The 22,904-nt window shown below is 43.2% G+C and overlaps 1 protein-coding gene across 1 annotated transcript in view; it reads right to left on the bottom strand.

Annotated features, from left to right (window-relative positions):
* CARMIL1 (capping protein regulator and myosin 1 linker 1) overlaps nucleotides 1-22,904 on the bottom strand; it is a 211,633-nt gene that overhangs the window by 137,168 nt on the left and 51,561 nt on the right. Inside the window, exons 4-8 of the mRNA XM_025212749.1 lie at nucleotides 12,056-12,106; nucleotides 8,171-8,230; nucleotides 3,841-3,962; nucleotides 558-655; nucleotides 144-214 (exon numbers count right to left, since the gene is read on the bottom strand). Of these exons, the coding sequence (XP_025068534.1) occupies nucleotides 144-214; nucleotides 558-655; nucleotides 3,841-3,962; nucleotides 8,171-8,230; nucleotides 12,056-12,106 (402 nt within the window). The remainder of the gene's footprint in view (nucleotides 1-143; nucleotides 215-557; nucleotides 656-3,840; nucleotides 3,963-8,170; nucleotides 8,231-12,055; nucleotides 12,107-22,904) is intronic.

The raw sequence follows: 22,904 nt of genomic DNA, 5'->3' as shown, positions 1-22,904 counted from the left end.
TAGCATCTGATGAAGAAGGCTGTCGCCAATGACAGCTCAGGCCCCACTGAAGCAGTCAGTCTCTGTGGACCCATCCTGACCTGCCTTCTGCCATTCTTTGTATACTTAGTTAAAACAGCCCTCAGCATGAGATATGTACTTACCCACTGTACCTCTTCTCTATAAGGAAATCCAAGCCAGTCACAAACACATGCGTACATTTGTGAAAAGCCCCCTAGGAGCAAAATAAAAAAAACATTTTACACTATAGCAAATAACCACAAAAAAATCTTAAAGCGCTTCAAAACTCACCCTCTCTTTCCTTCAGGAATGTATCCATTATACTGCAGGCAGAAACCGACACAGACCAACACTACACTACACCGTCTGTGATATGAGACAGGTTGCAATGAAGCTTAAAAATAGTATCTTCATCCACCAATCAGAAGTCCATGCTCTGCAAATTACACCTTAAAACTAATTACATCTTTACAGGGTTCTGCCAGAAATAGAATTAAACTTCCTGACAAACTGTGATTCTAACCTTTTTATACCTCAGCCTTAAAATTCATGCTCACCACAAGGGCCCAGTTCTGCCACAGTCTGGCTGTCCCATAGTGCCTGGAGATTAGCCAATCTTTCTGAGGGCTCCATGGTAACTTTTTTCATAATTCTCCTATATATGAATGAGAGAAATGGACAGGATTAAAAAATGTCTGTCTGCATATATAATCACACACAAAAAGCATCTTTATTTTAAATAGAATCTAACTTGCCTCCTGCTTGTGAATCTAAAGGAAAATATTGCCATCTTCGATATATCTCAAGTCTGTTTCTAAAACCCAAACAGACTATGCTGCGGTAGTTATCACGTTTATTTTCTCTTTCTGTCTTCCAGTCAACTAACCCTGCATGATTCCTGAAGCCACGTATGCCTTTTCACCAGCATAACGCCATAGTTCACAGATACAAACTTGTCCTGTGACATCTCTCCCCCAAATATTAGGACTATTTTGGTATTACAGACTAAGGTCATGGACAGGTGTCACATTTGTGCTGGAAAAAAAGCTTTTCTCCCTGTACGAAGAAGGAGTATGCCGCTGTTCAAGGGCTTTCTTGCAGAAGAAAACTGGCTCATCAGCAAGAAAATTCTCCCTCTTTCAACCAGGAAGATCTCTCTCTTCCTGCACTAACTTGAACAGATGTACACATCTCCTGGGTGTTGAGGACACCCAGTATCCCACAATCCTCTGCTCTCCCTCCCTCTCTCTAAAGGAAAGGGAGAGCACTGGATTCCTGAAGCCTGCCCAAAGGCAACCTAACAGGAAGTGCTGTGCAGACCCTGTTGTGGGGCCAATGCCCCTCAGCCACTGAATAGACCCGGATCACCCTGGAAAGACATTCCCTCAGGCTGGAAACTGGGGCTCAAGCCCCATGCATGCACCTCCCACCCTTGCCTAGATCCAGGAATCAGTCTGTGCACAGACAGGGGGCATTTCCCACATGTGGATCCATCCTGCTGGGGATGGCTCCAGTTGCGCTGCCTCTGCCTCCTGCCCTGTGCGTCCCTTCATGGGGACCTGGCGAAGTGCACCGAGTGGGGGCTATTCTCCTGTGACTGGAACCACATAGTCCTGCGTCTGTCTGTAGCAACTGCTGCTTTTCAGCAGCTACCAACTGCCTATTGACAGCCTGCCACCCTCCCTGCCAGGGGAGAGAGCAAGCTATCAAACAGTGGGTTCCCCAGGGCAGGGATGACCCAAGAAGCAGCCCTCTACAGCTTCCGGGCTGGAGAGCTCACCTGTGTAATTCCAACTCCTGCACTATTTTTCTAACGCTAAGAATTTCACAAAAATTACTGGAGCTAAAATTTCACAGAAATTCTTTGACGCTAGAAATGGATGCCTGTCCATGGCCTAAAACTATGTTTTAACTGTCTTTGGGTGTTTCTTCTCTGTCTCAGAAACAGTCTTTTGCTCTAGCTCTTATCTTTCTTAGCCCTATGGATGGGCTCAGGGGGCTCAATAATTCCTGTTCTGTACTAGGCTCACCTGTTGCTCCTATTATTCTACATCAACAATGAAAGGAAAAAAATACATAGGTGATTTCAGGCTGGCAAGTGGTCAATAGCTGCTGTTTGTAGAAGGCTACAGGTGAAGTGGTGCTGTGGTCTACTTGGCACACTGTGGTTCCCTTGCTCTACATTCTGATCTGTTTTCTTCCTGTTCCTGAATAAAATACAAGTTCCTTTGCCTTTATTTTTAAGACATAAAAACATCCATTTGTCCGAGTGGTTGAAGAACTATGCAACTTCCTACTGTTCTTTAGCTCTCTATAATTAGTTAGCAAAAGGTATAATGCTTTCTTTTCTTGGGAAATTTTGAACTGATTCTTGTCTTGCACCAGTTTTATGACAGCTCAGTGTCATTGACTTCAATTTGAGAGCCTGATGATCTACATGAAGTTGAGAGTCTGGCTGGGACTTTCAGTTTGTTCGTTCTTTGGACTAGTAACTCCATACAGTTCTACAAAGTACTGCAGCTATGCTCACAAGAGGGCCAAAAATAAAAAAAGTGTAGAACAAATCAAAGAAAACAATGATCTAAATATACACAAGCTTCTGCAGTCCTCCCTCCTTCCATGCTTTTCTCTTTTTGGTCACAATATCACTGAGACTCTTTGACTATGCTTTATTCCCTCTGCATTTGTTTTCAAATGAGCCTGAAGGAAGATTTTCATCTCTGTCAGGGTAAACAGTAGATATGCCTTAGAGATGAACTGGTAGGTTATTTTTCCCCAAGTTTATGGACTTTATTTTCTACTCAGTCTGCAGGAAAGTTGAGTAATAAAAGGCTGTGAACCCAAGAGAAAAAAAATAAGTGACTTCAGCCATGTCAACTACATTTTTCTGCAATGTCAGTTTTAAAACTTTTACTGCAAATGTCTATTTGTCAAAGAGAAAATTCTATTTTATCTAATTAATATTTTTAAACCCCCAGAAAACTAGAGTAGAATGGTAGAGACATGAGATCTAAGGGATGCAAGTTAAAATGTGGCACAGAGAAAGACAAAGAACAAACTGAAAATAAAGCAAAGGAAACAAGAACTAACAATGAGTACAAAGGAAGAAGATGATATAGATAAGAGAAAGGAAACAGAAAAAGGTAGAGCGAATCAGGAAAGATGGACAACAGAACAAAGGCAAAATTTAAGTGGTCAAATGGGAAAGTTTTCTGTCCAGTCAATTTGCTGAAGGTATATGATGAAAGATCCAGGCCTCAGACTCCAAACAATGAAGTCTGAAACACACAGACCTGTTTCCCACACCTGTTCCTCCAATTTGGCTACTTGACACTGCCATTCTGCCCACCCTCCCCGTAAATAGTGACCTGGAAGAAACCAGACAATATCACAGTTGTTCAGGGACAATCATTAGAGAAAGCAAGTAATGGAAAACAATGGGCTACACTTAGGTATGTCAGTTCTTGGAGGTAAAGGAGCAAGAACAAGCTGTTATACTCCTGTAAATCCTTCTTCCACTCCCCTCCCCCCAAGCACCTAGCTTCATTTAGGACAACCTGTAGGCTTGTGATCAGTTTTTTAGCCCATGGAAATCTCCAAAGTGCCATGTGCTTCAGCCATGCCTGCTTCTCTGTAGGCTCCAAATTACTTAAGGATTTTTCCCATACTAATAGGAATGCGCAGAATTTACGGTCAGGGTCTGCGTCAAAACACTTCCTAAATCTTAAGACACACTCCTGATGAAAGGTGGGAACAGGAGAAGAGGGGACAGTAGCCAGGTATCCCTGCACATTTTGGTAATTTGCATGCATGACAGGTGCCGAAAACATGAGTACCTACACTGGTGACAGACCAGGGAATATCTTCCTGAGACATGTTCCAATGTGAGCCAACACTTCATTCACATCTTCTGATGATGCCATCTTCATGGAAATGTTGCATTTCTCCATTTCTACAATTAACTGCATAAAATACAGGCCAGGAAAACACACACACAAACACACTGTATAACTCATTTCCATTAAAAAAATTCTGAAGGTTCACTATAATTAATGTTCATACATAAATAAGCATATGTACATTCTGACTGAGATCAGACAAATGTTCCGAGTAAGAAATGTCAGGAAAAATGGCAAGGGAATTTAGGCCTAGTTGACTTCAGTTTTTCAGCAAATCTTTGAGGGCGTCATACCCAAAGTTTCTCTAAGGTGGCAGAACCCTTCTCTCTCGCAGTAGAGTTATTCTGCTTCTGCCATGTGGAGTAAGGCTTCTGCTACCACCTAGCAGCTGGCAGAAGGCACATGTAAATACTATCACGCCTTCTACTGGCTGCCATAGTCCCTTCAGCAGCTGATGTCTTCCCAGGCTACATTTCATGCTCTGTTGCCATAGTTGCTGAAAGAAGCCACACAGAGCTGGGCATTAGGGGTGTGTGAAGCTTCGGTCCCTGATTCGATTTGGTGGAGATTTCGGCCGATTCAGTGGCTGAATCGAATCAGGAGACCCTTTAATCTCTCTGAATCGAATTGGAACCCTCTGAATAGACTCAGAGAAATTTGGAAAGATTTGGCAATTCAGACATAGACACAGCTTTAAATGTTTTTTCTACATACCTCAAGGTACCAGGCAGCTCATGAATGCTGAGATGCTGGGGCGGATGGAACAACCCATAGGAGTGCGGGGGGGTCCCCAGTGCACTTGGCAGCAGACGCGGAAGTGGACCAGAAGCATGTCCGGTCTAATTCCAGGTCTGTTGGGGAGTGTGCAGCCCCCCCCGCATCTCCCCGGCTCAGCAACTGGTGCCTCCTGGGTCTGGAGAAGACACCTGGGGTCCTCCCATGGCTAATCACTGAGCCAAGGAAGTGCTGGGGGGGCCCCCCCAGCATGCTCAGAGGCAGACCCAGAAGTGGACTGGAAGTACTTCCAGTCCACTTCCAGGTTCACTACCGAGCACATGGGGGGAGGACCCCTCTGTGCTCCTGTGGAACGCTCCATTCGCCCCACCATCACAGCCCATGCCTGGTACCTTGAGGTATGTAGAAAAAACATTTAAAGCTGTGTCTATGGCTGAATTGCTGCTTTTCTGAATCAGCACTGTACCTTCAGATTTGGATTTAGCTGAATCGAACCGAGGACAGTGATCCGAATCAACAAATTGAATCACTGTCCCCAATTTGGGCCGAATCTGAATCCAAACTGAATATGGCCCATTTCGCACACCGCTACTGGGCATGCATATGCACCTGGGCATGCATATACTTTGGTGGTTTGGCAGTAGGAGCTGTTGTAGGAGCCAGAACTTATGGCTACCAGAACTTCTCTTTTCATTTTCTTTAAGCCAAATGTCTTGACGTTTTCAAACGAACTTAAAATTGGTTGAGACTTCTGAACCCTAACTAAAAACCCATAGCAGTAGCCTTCTCTGATTTTGAAACGTGTTTCAGAACTGCAAGCCCAGTACAGCGACACTAAAAATATTCAATAAGCAGAACACACCTCCTTAAGCATAAACAAAAGGTAAGTCATTTACAATCGTGATTCTCTGGAGACAATCAAGTATTCTGATCAGCAACACTTACATGTAATGTTAAGACAGTATACCGAGAGTGAGAAAATTTCTTTGGCAGGCATAATAGACTATTTTCTCAGTTCAATTAATGAAGTAACTTGTTTAACTGAGCAACTGCAAAGCTGTTTGAGGTGTATGGATCTTAACAACAAAAAGATTGTATTGCTATCAAATTGTCTTACACTTTGATTGTTCTGAATTAAATAAATTGACTGTAGTACTGACAGGAATTCTTTCCCAGTCTTTTCCCAGCCATTTAAAATGCCCAATATTTCCTTGTACACAAAGCAAACCTAGAAGATGCTATAATAATCTAACACAGGGGCTGTCAACCAGGGGTATGCGCATCCCTGGGGGTACTTGGGAAGGCTCCAGGAGGTGTGCAGCAGCAGCAGCGTGGAGAAGTGGGGCTGCAAGCACTTCGTGCTGCTTGCGCCAGTGCTTTTGTTTTCGCTGGTGCCATGCACCGCCAGCACTTACGGTTTTGCTGCCGTGCACCACTGGCACTTCTGATTTTGCTGCCATCCCTTCCCCCCATCCCCCTCAATCCATCAATCAGCTGCTGTGGGTATACTGACCAAAAAAGGTTGAAAACCCCTGATTTAACATACACTGTGGGTCTTTACACACCTTTTCTACTGGTAATCTTCAACTCCTTCTGGGGATTTTAGGCAATCATTCTCTATGGCTGAATAATTATTCAATGTCATCAGGCTGACCAATATTTTCACAGAATCAAAGGGCTCAGAGGAGCCTCAAGGGTCATCTAATCCAGCCCTCCCCCACAGATGCAAGATGTGCTGCTTTTCCTAAACCCTACCAGACAGAAGTCAGTACACTCTCTTCTTGAAAACCTCCGATGTGGGGAATGCCACAACTTCCTTAGGTAGCTTGTTCAACTGTCCTACTGTTCTAGCACTTGGAAAGTTTTTCATGAGATCTGATAAAAATCTGCTTTGCTGCAGTCTAAACCCATTGCTATGTGTCCTCTTCCTCGGTGGCAAGAGAAAACAATGTTTCTCCATCTTCATTACCACTCATTGTTTTCTTGTGCTTCCCTTTATGTTTTTATTCATCTTTCTTGTATTAAAGGTATATTAAATGCTTTTTGTGGCATTTTGTTTGATGTTGATACTGAACATAACACAATGAGGTCTGAGCGAATGAGGAACTATTGTAATAATATCAACAATAACTTATTTCCCACCACAAACTATTTTTAGGGAGACAGTAAGCAAAGCTGTTTTTTTCCGCCCCCTGACTACCCCCCAGGAGACTGCCATAGAGCCAGCCAGTCTTCAACTACACATCTTAAATGTAATTATATGTAAGCATTGCATAAGCCTATCAAATGTTTTAGGTAGCACAATATCTTGGATAAAAGGCAATTTCTGTCCCTTCGCTCTGCCACTAGAGGGGGGCCCTTCACATGCACACACTGTATAAAAGCCAAGGTGCAAAACTTTATTCCAGCAGTAGAGTGGAATTGCCCAAATTTGGACAGGCCGGTACTAAGGCCTGACTTCCACATCTCCCCCACCCCCTGGTTGCAGCACAGCGCAGGTCCAGGCAAAATCCCCTGCCACTGGAATGCTGCTGAGCCCCCAGTAGCCTGAAAACAGTCTGTCATATCCTCCTCTATCCCACTATCATCTCTACCTATTATAAATATAATGCTGACTTTTCAAGAATACTGGGATTGCATTTGAGCCAAAAAAAGAAAGTAAGCAAGACATATATAAACAAACACCATTTACTAAAAGCTACCCAAAAACAAATGCAGTTATTTAAGGAAAAAGCTTGTAAAAGGAATTTTAAAAGATCAGGCTTAAAACATGAAATGCTGAATATAACAAAAAAGTTCTATTGTGTTGGAATAAGAAGTCAAAAGCACCAAGTTCTAACAATTTCTTCAAAAACCAAACACACAGAGATATCTTAATGAAACTTATACGCAGTGATACAATCGGGTGGTTAGATCTACTTACAAAATATTTATCTTTTTAAGATTGTTACATGTACACACACACACACACACACACACACACACGTGTGTGTGTGTGCATGTGTCACTCCCTTTTTTTTGCTCATATAACTATAGCTTATATTTAAATATATTTGTTGCAATCCAAAGAAGATTCAACTTTTCATAAAACAGTGGAACCATTATAACTGAAAATAAACAAATTCTGTATGCAATTTTAGAGGCAGCATTTGCCAGTATTCTCCATAAAAAAGCAATAAAACTTGCTGGGTGTGGATTGTACAACAATAATCATTGTTCTTCATTATCTTGGAGGAAAATATCACATTTACATTACAAATGCAAACTTACATCCAATTAGTTCTGTTCCAACTGACTTATGAAAAAGGACTGTATTTTTTCCTCTTCATCCCACCCACACATTTCATTCCTTAACTTGACTTTTTAAATTATTATTATTGTTAGGCTTGCAAGCTTTGTGAACATAAAAATTCAAATATGCACTCTGCTTGCTAGATAAGAGCTTCGATTTACTAAATTACCTGCTTGATTAGAATGGAGGTTAAAACTAACTATGTTCTTAAAACAGAAAATGCTTTTGAATTGAAAGCACTCACCTGTCCTGGTTTACTGGAAGTTATTCCTTGGATTTCTAAATAGCTGAAAGTTAGTTCTAGCTGTAACACAAAAAGAAGCGGAGTTAGTATAAATACCTTACTTTTTAAGCATTACTGAAATATGTGAAATACCATATCCCAAGGTAAACAACAGAAATTAATCTTAATTACTTAAATGAGGTTAGAAGTTATTTTGTTCTCTACCTGTAATACCTTTGTCTCCTAGTAAATATTTAGCATATTTGGTTGCACTTTATATTGTGGGTTAGAATCTATGAATAGAGGCTTTAAACATTTTACATGACTGATTAGTATATTTTATTGGTGTTTATAAGCACATTAGTAGAAAGTGCTATAGATGTTTATAAGCTACCTATTGACATGCTGTACTGTATAATTAATTAACCATTTATTAAAACATTATTGATAAAGCATTAAAGTGTATATACCATAAATATAGACTTCATAAATGTGACCATTTATTCAAAGCAAATGTCAACTAGAGTAGGATTACAGTATGGTTTTAGGCACCTGCTCCGTAGCTTGACTCTTCTTAGAGAATATCACATTAAGTCTTTTTGTCTGAGAGTTAGAGGAATATAACGATTTTAAAGCCATTCTGTTCTTAAAAGTTACTTAGCAGTTCAGGGTTCAAATCCAGTTTCTCATTAAACCCACCATTTCTGTCCTTAATAACAAATGACTAACATGGAAATGTTTTTAACTAGTTTAGTGATGATTATGCATTTTCTTTTTCCTGAAGGGGTGCGATTCCTTTTCAATAATTTAGATGTAGAGAAAGACAAATGTATATGATTCATCCTAGGAAACATCATGAACAACAGCATCTCAGAATGAAGCAGCTTGGGAAATTACAATTAAAATATTTATGGCTGGGGCTATACAGAAACTGCCTTTTTTCTTAATGAAGTTAATTTACTGACTATGAAAGAAGTCCAACAATAACTGACAGAAATCAAGGACTTGTTAAGCCACACACTAGATATAAAACAGACACAAGCAATGGAGGCTGCCTCCTGTTGCCAACATCAGTGTACTTTGTTCTTGTATGGTGAGACCATCTCATGAGTAATTAATTCATGCCTTTTCAAATACTGGCACCTCAACTGAGTTTGTCAATTAATGCCAGTTTTTGTGCAGCAGACATCGACCTTCAAATTTGTCCTCTACACTGCATTTAAATCAGCCAGCCATCAGATGGCAGCTTTTGATCACTAGTGACCTAAGGTTAATTCAAACCATATGTTCAGAAGTGAGAGACTCCATTTCCCTTTGCTAAATTGCTACCCTGAGTTATCCAGGCCCTACATAATGATGAACACATCTGAACCCCAATTGACTAAAAGATCATAATAAATACCTAGGAGTTACCTTCCATGATCTAAATCTTCCCTAGTTTACAGGTTTTCAGGGTCCCACATATAACCGGTATATTCATACTAAACTTCAAACACCTATTCCAAAGAAAGAGCTATGAACATACAACAAACTCAAGAGTTAATCCCGTAGAAACCCTTTATGATTGTCAACATGCAACAGAAGTTCAAGAGTTCTTCTAGAATTAAGGTTAAGTTCATTTCTTCACTTAAAGAAGGGACTTGGGGCTTTTGTTTTATATGGAGAATAGACATCTTTTCCACATCTACAGCACAGTCTGACAGGAAGTTAGCCATGTTAGTCTGAAGTCAGGAAGACAGAGTGAGACTAACTAATTCAGAGATGCATACCTTTAAAAGCAACAACTTACTTTATCAGGCGCTATGGAAGGACAATCTGTGAACTGAATTTTCTTACGGCTTAAGAAAATTAATGCTAGTTAATTAAGTTAAAATTAATTTTTAAATGGTCGTTTAAGAAATTTCAAAACTTTCTCATTTTTTTAATATTACCTCTAAGGCATGCAGATAACATTTACTGGGTTTATTATTGTTCAAAATTCCCACATAGGTACCACTTACTGAAAACTAGTAGAAAATACATGTTCAAAAACTTGTGCTGCATTCCCACACATGTGCCATATACCATACACTTAAACCTGTGCATGTATGTCAACATCTCATATTTATTAACATTGAATTTGTAATTGAGATTTTGTCTGACACTGCAACAGGGACCAACAGGTTGTATGTATTGTTTTATTGTCTATTACAGGGAGAAGAGATTCAGTGAAGGTTAAAATTGTCATTGTTGGTAGAAATGTGCCCAGTGGAATTTAGCGTACTGTTACGAGGCATGTATTAATCTGTCATTTCTGAATTTTAAGGATTTATGTTAGATGGGTATTGCACACTACCTACCTTAATTCCTTTTTATGACAGTTTTAGTTTGTGGCATAAATTTTAAAGGCAAACTTGTGAATTGTTTAAGAGAAGTTAATGCCTGCAATTTGCAGGTGAAATTAATACTGTAAATTCAAAACTATAAAATATTTCTGGACAGATATTCCACAAAAGTTTTCTGAAGAAACCAAGAAGCATAAATAACCTCTAAATTCCTCTTACAGAAGGTATAAGGGAGAGACTTCTTCAAATAGTAAATAAAAATAAAGTTCACTGCATCACTTTCAAAGGAAAAATACAGTCAGCTGCATGTACGAGTGTGGCAACACACTTTTTAATAAAAATCAAAATAGAAATCAATGACCTCAACCTCTACTCCACAGTTTGTTTTATTTTATATATAACAGCAACATGTATGCATCTCTGTCATTAGTGTCAGATACTGAGCTCATCATAAGTGGCAAGATCTTGAACAGTTTTTAAAACACTCCAGGTTTCATGAAATGGTTTCAGGTTTCACACTTCTGCTGGTAAGAAAAAGTGTTTTTGATAAACCCAGTGATTACTCAAATAAAAAATATCCTACTTCTGAAAGAAACTTATATATAGGAAGTTTCTTTTGAAACTGTGGAATCTCCTTCCTTGGAAAATTTTAAGGCAGGCTGGACAGATGCTTGGCTGGTTTATCTCACAAAGTACTATGAAATTAAACCATTAAGAAGCCACTTTTTAGAAAAGTTTGTAGTGTTAACTTAATACCATGGGTAGTTCAGTTAATATTTTTTTCTGCAAATTTCATTTACAGTACTAAGAAAATCAAAAGGAAAGTTTCACCCATCAGTAAGGGTCTTCAAACCACACAAGACAAAAAGGAACATTTACAAGCATCAGTTATTCTCATTTGAGAATCTTCCCACATATATCTGTGCAACAAAGCAGAACATGGACATAACATGGACATCTGCCAAGATCATGTTAACTAACTCCACGTGGGATGAGAGATTATTTCCAGATTCAAAATCACCCTCTGCCATGACAATCATCCCAGATTGTCATGGGAATAAACTAAGTATTCCACAGCATTTGTAAGACAGGTTGGCAAGATGCTTCTTACAACAAACTATGGTCACCATGGAAAACAGCCGATATTATTCCACCAAAAGCAGTGAGATTTAATAAACTCTGTAAAATTCCTATTTTAGGAATCTGGAACATAATCCCTCTTGAGACTAGAGATACTACAACAAAGCAATAACATAAATTTGTTTGGGAAAAAATTAGTCTAGATCCCATTATGAGACTTATTATCTGTATGCTCTAGCTCCATGGGTAGTTATTTCTAATGCAATTCTTCACTCCACTTTTAGACATCTAGGTATTTTTGGAATGGTTCATCTACGTGCTGAAGAAATTATTTAAGAAAATCATTACTGGAAATAGCATTAAAACAACTTTCCTCCGATGTATACTTACAATCCTCTTTTTTTTTCCCTGGGACAAAAGTACCGGTAATATTGATAGTAAGTTTATACCACTGAAGTTCACACATGAATACAAATTGGGTACTGAAATAAAATAAGCTTACCTTGGTGGGAATACGGGATGTTAGAAGAAAGGCCCGGCATGATGCAAGAACCTATAAAAAGAAGAGCAAAAAAGGTCAAAAAAAAAGTTTCATGGCTAGAAGAACTATAGAATAGTTTCTTTAGTATTTCAAAGGGAAAGTATATGTTAAATGCATATAATATGAATGTATTAGCAATATAAGAGACCATGGGCAAATATTTCCTTCCAGCATATCTTTACAGTAAGAATGCATGGGTCTCCAACTAATATCAGAGTATGTTTTCTGCTCTGGTAGGAACTGCAGAAAATGTAAGTTAATTTACAGCATAGAGATCAGGGAAAAGATAGCTTTGAGAAAAGATCCAGTGCTAATACAATATTTTAGAATTACTTTAAAAAGAAACACTGCAATATGAGTGATAAAAACACTTTGTAGTCTAACAACACCTCTACTCATAGAACTTCAAGTGCTTTACAAACAGTAACAGAAGACACTTCCGTATATGCTGGCAGAGTAAACAAATCAGAAGTAGCAGATTCCTGCTTGACATCAATGCTGTAAAGGACATTCAGCAGTGGACCAAATACTCCTTTTCTTCTCAGGATCCACCAGGATGCATAGAAAGCCCACTTTACTATCATAGTAGGTTTCTGAATAGAAAAAAAACCAAATCTCTTTCTTTGAAATTAAGTGCAGGTACACCCTCCAAAACCTAAGGCACAGAAATCGGTACCACTTCATCCATATCTTCCATTGAATGATTATGATAACCAAAAAAAGCTCTGCTGATAATGTTGACATTAGAGAAATGGTGGTGGTGCTAGCAGCCATGAGACCACATTCAGTGGTGAGATGATGTAAGGGTTGCTATACAAGCATGCAGATGGGGCTGGAAAGCCAGACAAAAGGAGATAGACAAAAAAACTAGAACTTTTGGTCCCAAAATTATACCTTTTATTAGACCAACTGGGAAATTGCAAGAAAATTGTCCTTTTCTGCAAGCTTTCGGGATCAAAGTCCCTTTATCAGGCTCTAGGAAAAGTATAGATGGTACAAGATGGTAAAAACTCCCCATAGATAGGAAATAAACTTCATTTTTGCACAGAAGGAGCTGAAGATGGAAGGCTGTCCCTCTGGGTCCATGAGAATGTCTTTGTGAGCTGTGCTGAGCAGCTGTGCTATTCATGCATACATGGCATGGCAGGAAGCAAGATTGTGTGGGTCGGGCATCAGATCTCATTGTGCCTTTACCTGTATGTCTGGCAGGGGCATAGGAAAAGTTGTCAAGAACCATGGCATGGGAGATCTTGCCATGACAGATGTCAGTGACTGGCCACTAGGTGGTGGAAGAGCCAGACTGCACTGAGCAAAAGATGAAAATGGTCAAGGGAAGGGACATATGACTGTTTCACTGGTATAACTTAAGACTAGAAGATAGTTCCTCCTCACATTTTAAGGGGTAGCTTTACCCCAACAGCATACACTGGAGCAAGGCTGTGTGATGTATACCTGCCCCACAAATTTATTCTACAGTGAAAGTATTGTGTGGGTGGTGTTAAGTTACAAAAGAACCATGCTGCAGAGTTGGCCTGCTTAAATGGGACCAAGCTTTATCATAAGCATACAGAATAATTTCTTTAATGTAATTCTAATGTACTCCAGTCCTGTTGACACAGACACAGCCAAACTATGTTACTGAAAGGCTGGAGCACAATTGTGTTGTAATTTGTACACCAACAAGACTGTAATTGTAGGGTAGGGAAGAGTGCTGACAGTAAGAGCATGCCCTCTCTTTAGATGGACTAAGGTCTGAGGCTGAAGTATGTGAAAAATCAACAGTTAGAGTACCTACTTAGATTAAGGAGGTACTATTAAACACAGAGTACATCACTTGAAAGTAAAAGTGTCCTTGAGCAGTAAAATAGGACAGACAGTTTTCCAGTCCAGCAAAGTTCAGAATTCTGTATTTCTCACTAGCAAAATAGTTACAAACACCATTAAGATTAACAAAATACTTCGATCTCATTCAAATTGTGTTACATAAAAAGGGCAATGCTGACTCTAAAATGAAACCGCAACCTTAATTATCACAGAGCTGGCAATCCTCCATAATAATAGAGTTGACTGGAAATATTGTTGACATTTATCATGATTCTGGCCTTTTGAATCAATGAGTATGTGGTCTGACCTTTCATGTAACTGACTTTTCTTTAAAACATCATGGTGTTTTTTAACCATTTCAAAATGTAATGTGACAGTATATAAATGCTTTTCAAGTAACACTATTAACACTTTAAAAAGTAGTCTCTTTCCTAAAGCAACTTAGAAATGCACAAATTCAAACTTATAACCATTGGCAGCTTTTGCTATCCTCTTACCCCCTTAAAGTCAAATTATAGTGAAGAAATAAAATGTATCGTCTCACCCATTACATTACACCAATTACAATGTTGAAGTTTCTGCCCAAATGGTACTGATTTTTAAGGATAAGACAAAATGCTTTTTAGGTTATTTTCAAGCTAAATATATACAGTATGTATTTATCCACCAGTCTGGACTGATGGGACGCTTAGCCAAAATCCACAAAGTACACCCAAGGGAAATATGCTCAGAAAAATTCAAAATTATGCACAGAAAATTTTTAAAAAACCTGCCAAATTAGTTACTTTTATTTTTTAAAAATTAAACTAACTATAACACTATTCGACCTTTCTTCAGAAATATATGCAGATACTTCGTATAGCTGGGGGGTGGGTATGACAGTATATGTGGTTTGTAGGGGGAGTGTGTGGGGTTTGTGGATGGGTGTGGGCCCCCACCACGTCATCCCCCTCCCATGGTGCATAGCCCCTGCCACTGGTGGCTCACCAGCAGCAGGCGGCGGGCCCTTGGGGCTCACCTTACAGCAGGCAGAGCCCCCAGAAGCATGCAACTCTGGCCAAATCCTAGGGGCTGCACATGGTGGTATGGAACCAGCCTGGTCCAGCCTGCTGGCGCACGCCTTCATAGATTCATAGATTGCAAGGCTGGAAGGGACCTTGGAAGGTCATTGGGTCCAGCCCCTTGTACCAGACAGGAAAGACAGGTGGGCTCAGATGACCCCAGTAAGATGACTGTCTAGTCTCCTCTTGAAGGCAATTGCACCACCTCTGGAGGGAGCTTATTCCACAGTCTAGACACTCCAACTGTGCAGAAGTCTTTCCTAATGTTGAGTCTGAAACAGTCTTCCAGGAGTTTGTGGCCATTACTCCTGGTTCTCCCCAAGGGCACCCTGGTGAACAGTTGTTCACTGGACCCCTGATGTACTCCCCTGACGTAGCAGTAAATTGCTACCAAGTCCCCTCTCAGCCTCCTCTTTTTCAGGCTGAAGAGTCCCACGTCTGTCAGCCTTTCCTTGTATGGCTTGCCGTGCAAGGCTCTAAGCATACGGGTGGCCCTTCTCTGGACTCTCTCAAGTTGTACCACGTTAAAGTGCAGCGCCCAGAACTGGATGCAGTAGTCCCATTGGGGTCTCATCAGTGCCAAGTACAGCAGAAGAATCACCTCCTTGATCTCTTTTTCAGGCTGAAGAGTCCCACGTCTGTCAGCCTTTCCTTGTATGGCTTGCCGTGCAAGGCTCTAAGCATACGGGTGGCCCTTCTCTGGACTCTCTCAAGTTGTACCACGTTAAAGTGCAGCGCCCAGAACTGGATGCAGTAGTCCCATTGGGGTCTCATCAGTGCCAAGTACAGCAGAAGAATCACCTCCTTGATCTTGCTGGAGATGCATCGATTGATGCATACCAGAGTATTATTTGCCCTGCTGGCAACAGAGTTGCATTACCAGCTCATATTCAAGCTGTGGTCTATTATTACCCCCCGGTCTCTTTTATTCGTAGTTCTGGTCAGGTTGGTATTGCCAAGCCTGTAGGTATGTAGGGGATTGTTCATCCCCAGGTGAAGCACTTTACATTTCTTGACGTTGAACTTCATCTGGTTCTGACTCACCCAACCTGCCAGCCTGTCTAGATCTGCCTATATTTGTATCCTATCTTTCAGCGTGACCACGCTTCCCCATAACTTGGTGTCATCTGCAAATTTGGCCAGTGAACTCTTCACCCCCTCCTCCAAATCACCGATGAAGGGCCGGGAGCTGGGGTGGGCGGGGCAGCCATGGAGGCGGCTGGGAGAGTGGGTGGGGGTCGAGAGGCTCATGGCAGAGCCCCCCATGTGGCATGGGGCAGTGGGGATTGCCTGCCCCCCCGCCTGGCAGCAGCTAGTGAGTGGGGGCTTTTTTTTGTTGTTAGAGCCGGGAGCTGGGAGAGCAGGTGGGGCAGCCACTGAAAGCGGGCGGCGGATGGGGCCTATTTGGTAGTGACCGAATCTCCGAATCAGATTAGGCCAAATCAATTCGGGACAGTGATTTGAATCACCGAATTGAATCACTGTCCCCCGAATTGGCCAAATCCGAATCCGAAGTGAATACTAGCCACTTTGCACAGGCCTAATATCCACCACTTCTCCCTTACCCAGGTGGCGAGTCACCTGATCATAAAAGGAGATGAAGTTGGTTAGACAAGACCTACCCATGACGAAGTCATGCTGACTGTCGTTCAGAATCCTGCCTTCTGCAGTCCTATTGCACATAGACTCCTTAATGAATTCCTCAAGCCAAACCAGGCTGGCTCTGTGGCAGCATGAGGTCCATGGCACTGCAGGTGGGAGTCGCGTGCCATTGGGCTGGGCCAGCTCTGTGCCTCCATGTGGGACTTCGAGCACTCCAGTGCTGTAGGCATGGGGATGGGGTGTTTGTGATTTCTGGGTGGGTGGGGGCCACAGGCCATTGGGCTGGGCAGGCTCCATGTCTCCACATGTAGCTTCCCCCTGGAGTGCCGGAAGCTCCACATGAAGGGATGGAGCCAGCTGGCCCAGCCCACTGGTGTGCGGCCCACACCCACCCACAAACCTCACCTCCCCCCAAACCCACACCCAACCCCTTCTTCTGCAGGCAGGATCTGCCTTCCCCCCTGTCATATTGACTGAAATAGTTTGAATGTTTGTAAAGGTTGCCCATTAGCCAGTTTCAGGAAGAAGATAAGATTTATCTCTCCTGAATTCCGAGACATCAAAGCCTAAGGCCTTTTAACCAAATTGCTAAGAAAAGAGTATTTACAGTGATATGGAAGTCTCCCCAAGAATAATTTAAAAATGCTCAACAAAGGTAATTTCTGTTGAGTAAGATCCGAGCCCAAATTTGGGAGTAGTGACAAGTTGAGTAGGAGGAGCCCACTGACGTCAGCTCGCTCAATAAAATGTGTAACTTCCTGTCCCAATTTGGAGGTGACTTCACTTGTAGAACAACGAAGGAAGAATCGCAAGTGTAAGCTCGGATTAGATTGATCACCTAACCCAACCTCTCCATGAACATGAATCTCTTAGTTCACGCTGAAGCCGCGGAGCGCCCGAAAGGGACTGAAGGAAGGGGACTTGGTCCTATCACTGCTGAGCCCAGCTCATTGAACCGTACTGCTGAGGCCAGCCTATTGAATTGTATTGCTGAGGCGAGCCCATTGAACCGTACTACTGAGGCCAACCCATTAAATCGTACTACTGAGGAATGAAACCATATTTTGGTATTTGGCTTCTCGGAATTCTAGGATTGTAAGTATATTATGAAAAATAATAGTACTGATTCAAATTTAACTTTTAGTTGTAATTGTAGTTGTTTTTGTAACACTAATTCTTATAGCATTGTTTGGGAAGGAAGTGCATTCGGAGCATTGTTTCTGATATATGTAATTATTGTGTTTTTAATGTTTGTGGTGTTTCTTAAAGCTAAACAGTGTTATATACGTAGCAAAGAGTTTTAAAATAAAATTGTGTTCCAATGGAACTGAACTTCCATTGACAATTCACAGATGGATGGCTTAGCAGAGCACTTTAACCGCACTTTGAAAGGAATGATTCGGGCCTGCATTCAGGGAGATCCATGGGGATGGGATGCCATGATACCTCCACTGCTTTTTTCCATAAGGGAGGCACCGCAGGCCTTCACGGGGTATGCTCCATTTGAATTGGTTCACAGCCCGCGAGGACTGTTGGACATTATATGCAAGGAGTGGGGAAGAGAGGCCAGTGATTCAGCTCAGCGGTGGTCGACTTCCGGGAATGACTGACGAAGGCCCAACAGATAGCTTGGAAGAATCTGGGCCAAAGCCAGGAGAAGCAGAAGTAGCATTATGATGCATGGACTACCGACAGAGCTCCAGGTAGGAGACTGGGTGTTGGTGTTGCTCCCTGACAACTCCCACAAGCTCTTATCCCGGTGGCAGGGGCCATTCCAAGTGACGAGGTGTACAGGACCAGTGAATTATGAGGTCTTCTGGACCACATCCACGTGAAGGCAACAGATTTACCACATCAATGTGTTACAGAGGTGGCGCCAACAAGACGGGTGCTTGATGAAGGAACCAGAGGGGTTCGAAGAAGAGGAAGAAGCTGCATTACCCCTGGGCCTGACAGGCATCCCAGATAGCCCATGAATTGGTGACCAGTTAAGCCCCAAACAGCAGGAGGATTTGAAGGCTCTGATAGTAGAGTTCCAAAACGTATTTAGAGAGGTACCAGGTGAAGCTCGGGGAGTAAAACACTGGATCCTAACCCTTCTGGGGCGAGTAATACGCAACCATAGGAGGAGGTTGCCTCGCCATTTCTGGACAGCAGTCAAGCAGGAGATATACCAAATGAGAGAGCTAGGAATTATTGAGGAATCTCAGAGCCCATGAAGGAGCCCAATGTTGGTAGTACCAAAAGCGGATGACTCGATACGCCTGTGCATCTACTATTGCAAGGTGAATAAGATCGCAACATTTGATGCCTCCCCTATGGTGCAGGTGGACGACATGTTGGAGAGTCGGCCACGCCCAGTACATATCCACTCTGGATCTGACCAACGGCTACTGGCAGATCCCCATACCAGAGGCGGACAAGGAAAAGACGGCCTTTTGGCACCCCATGGGACCTGTTCCAATCCAAATGGATGCTGTTTGGGCTACATGGGGCAGCCATCTCCTTCCAGTGGCTGATGGAGCAGGTACTAGCTCCACACCAGGGGTATGCGGCTGCATACATCGACGACACTATTGTGTTCTTGCAGGATTGGGAAGCCCACCACCAGCACTTACGAGAGGTCCTGGAGGAACTCAGACAGGCAGGACTCATGGCCAACCCCTGGAAATGTGCACTGGGGAAGAGCAAGACACGTACCTGGGCTTCATAGTAGGACAGGGTAGCATAAAGCCGGTAGTGGACAAAGTGGTGGCCATACAACAACACCCCTTGCTGCAGACACTCAAACAACTGAGATCGTTCCTTGGTTTTGTCAATTATTATCAGCGGATCATCCAGGGATTCTCGAAAAAGGTGGCCCCCCTGACAGAGCTCACCAAGGGCCGCCGGAACCCAGTCCGGTAGAACCCGGAAACCCTCTGTGCTTTCAAACAGCTTAAAGAGGCCCTGTGTCAGCATCCAGTGTTATATACCCCAAATTTCCAGAAAACATTCTTTCTGCAGACGGATGTCTCAGGCGTCGCCATAGGGGCAATTCTCTTCCAGGAGAAAGGGGGCAACGAAAGGCCCATAGCCTTTGCCAGCAAGAAGCTAACCCCAGCAGAAATCTGCAACTCGACAATTGAGCGAGAGTGTTTAGCCATCTGGTGGTGGGTACAGATTTTTCACTATTACCTCATAGGGAGGGAGTTCATGTTGATCACTGACCATACCCCTCTACGCTGGCTGTGAACAGCTAAGCTGGATAATGCCAGACTGATGAGGTTGTCCCTGGCCTTACATCCCTTTTATTTTACAGTAAAACACTAAGCGGGGAAGAAGAGCGGGAATGCCAACTTCCTTTCACACACAGAAGATGGATGAGACAACACCACGAACTACCAGGCAGAGACGCCAGTTTTAGAGGAGGGTTTTTTTTTTGTTTTTTTTTTTTTGGGGGGGGGGGGGGGGGGGATTGAGGGGTGACTAGTGAACTAAGGGGGGAGGTGTGTAACAGGGGCTCAGGCAGGAGCCCTGTTACTAAGGCAGGATCTGGCAAGATTGACCCGACGATGCACCCCGCCAGGTGGAGGGACTCCTGCACCAGGGGCCGGGCACAGTGATTAGCCCACCATAATCTCCAGCAGCTCCGGTGAGTGTGGGAAGAGGCGGGGCTCCATAGAGAAGTTTGGCAGGGGAATCCCAAGCGGACAGGGACACCCCACGTAAGCCCTGGCCCCAACCCCAGAACTGCTACAACGCCGAGGGTGGTGGCACGGAAGGCAGAGGAACAGCCGAGACAAATCCCAGCCCGAGGCACACGTGAGAGATGCAAGGAACGTGCCTCATTAACAAGGCAATGAGCAATAAGAATGGCAAGTGCTACATTGTATCTGAGAAGCATCTGGCACTGAGTTATCTTATCAGCAGCTCTCATGGCACCTCACTACTGAAGTAATTAGTGATGCACTGCTACTGTGCAACTCTCCACTAGAAAATAAAACCAGCACTGTGAGAATGTACTATCTGGGTGGCGTTATTGATTCCTAGCTCTGATAGACTACTGATACCTCCTTCATTTCCTTTCTATCCAAGTCGTGGCAGGCGAGTTCATAGGGAGATGGAGCCAGGATCATTCACCCACTCACATACACAATCAACCCTGGCACAGCCATGAAGTAGAATATCCTACCTGGCACTGATAAAACAGGGGGACAATGGTGGAAGATGTCCTGCTGCTGCGAGGGTTGTTAAAGTATGCTTGTGACATCCAAGGAAAAAGGCCACACCCTCCACCATGGAGAAAGGCAAAACCCTCACAGTCCATACCAATCTGACAATGGGTTAAAATTCCTACTTCACCCCAGATATGATGATTGGTTTGACCCTGAGTGGAGGGGCAGGACCTCTAACCAGGAACCTCTGGGCATAAGTCCCAGCAGAGGCACTGGCATACCTCAATCAAAATTCCAGCCTTGGCTGCAGCCAACCACAGATGTTTCTGAGGAAGGTAGGGAAGAAAGAAAAAAGAAATAAAAAAAAACATGACAAGTGTAGCAACAGAAGGAGGAAAAAATATCCTTTCCAGAACCAGCAAAACCCATAAGTCAAGTATAGGAATGGCTACCCCCAAATCATCCCTAGACATGTTAAGCATTAAAGACCAAGGCAGACTGTTAGGAAATATAAAAGGATCTGGCACAACTGTGGAAATGGGCAACTAAATGGCAGATGAAATTCAGTGTAGGTAAGTGTGAAGTGATGCACCTAGGCAAAAATAACTCAAACTATACTTACACTACATTAGCTGTTGAGTTTCCTTCCAAGCCCTTTATCATGTTTGTCACCCACCTCTGGACCCTCTCTAACTTCTCCAAGTCCTTTTTAAAATGTGGAGCCCAAAATAGCATACAGTATTCTAGATAAGACCTAACCTATGCTGAGTAAAGAGGCACTATCACCTCCCATATCTTGCATGTAATGCTTCTCCTGAAGCAGACTCATAACTGTATTCACCTTTTGTACAGCCACATCACACTTAAGACTCATATTGAGTCTACAATCCACCAAGACTCCTAGATCTTTCATTGTAGTACTGCCATCCAGCCAGGTATCACCCATTTTGTATTTGTGGTCTCGACTATTCTTCCTGAGGGGCATGTCTCAGCATTGAATTTCACCCTGTAAGTGCAGGATGGGCCCAAGGGCCACATAGGGTAGATGATGAGCTGTTGCAGGCCACGTCAGCATCCCATCCCCCCCATGCAACAACTCACCAAAAGCCCATATGCGGCTGTGGGCAGGCCGGGAGCAGTGTCCAGGAGTGGGACAGGAGGCCAAGGCTGGGATCCACAGGCCTGGGCTGTGGGACAGACAGCTCAGAGCCATAGCCTGGGGTGAGTTACAATCCGCTCCTCGCACACCCCTGCCCTGTGTGTGTGTGTGTGTGGGGGGGGGGGGATAGAGGGTATGGAAGGGGATATATGTGCATGTGTACATTTGGAGGGGGCAGAGGGAGGGGCTGCTGGGAGGGAGGCTTCAGCCAGGCAGTTCCTGCCCCAGTATGCAGGGCTTTGGCTCCAGGCTGCTCTCGTTTTGGGCGGGCGAAATGGGTGGAAGGTGGCCAGAAGCTGGTGCCAAAGCCCCACACACTGAGAGGCAGGAGCTACCTGGCTACAGCTCAACCCTCCCCTCACCTCCCCCAGCTCAGAGTGGCACAGTAGGGACAGGAGAAAGAGCACCCAGCCAGCTGCACTTGCACCAGGAACAGCCCTGCTGGAAGCTGTGCACTCTGGTTGGGGCCTGGGCTGGTAGGCACCGGCAGGAGTGAGGTGCAGGCTGCCCCAGGGGGAGTGGATGGGGCTCGGCCCCATGCAGGACCTGAATCTGTCCTACAAGCCATATTTTGCCCACCCCTGTGTTAGCTCTCACCTAGCTTTCTAATCTGCCTAGATTCTTCTGAATTGCACTCCTGTCTTCCAATGTGTTCAAAATCATTTCAAGTTTCAGGTCATCTCCAAAATTGCTTAAGAAGCTTTCTATTCCAGTATCTAAACACTTAAGAAACATGTTGAACAGCACTGGGCTAAAGACAGACCCCATGTGGGACTCAACACAGAACCTCCTGCCATTCTGACATGGATTCATTTATAACTGCCCTTTATTTGTGGCTATCGAGACAGTTGTCTATCTACCTTATAGTATTTTGTCTAGCCTGTATTTCTTCAATTAGTTTATCACAAGGTCATGTGAAACTTTGTCAAAAGCCATGCTGACGTTCAGCTACATAATATCCACTGCATTCCATTCACCCCCTATCCCCTACATGTAGTTATTTTATC

Source organism: Alligator sinensis, unplaced genomic scaffold (genome assembly GCF_000455745.1).
Source record: "Alligator sinensis unplaced genomic scaffold, ASM45574v1 scaffold969_2, whole genome shotgun sequence".
In the NCBI taxonomy this organism is placed as follows: domain Eukaryota; kingdom Metazoa; phylum Chordata; order Crocodylia; family Alligatoridae; genus Alligator; species Alligator sinensis.
This window is presented reverse-complemented; position numbering and strand designations above follow the sequence as displayed.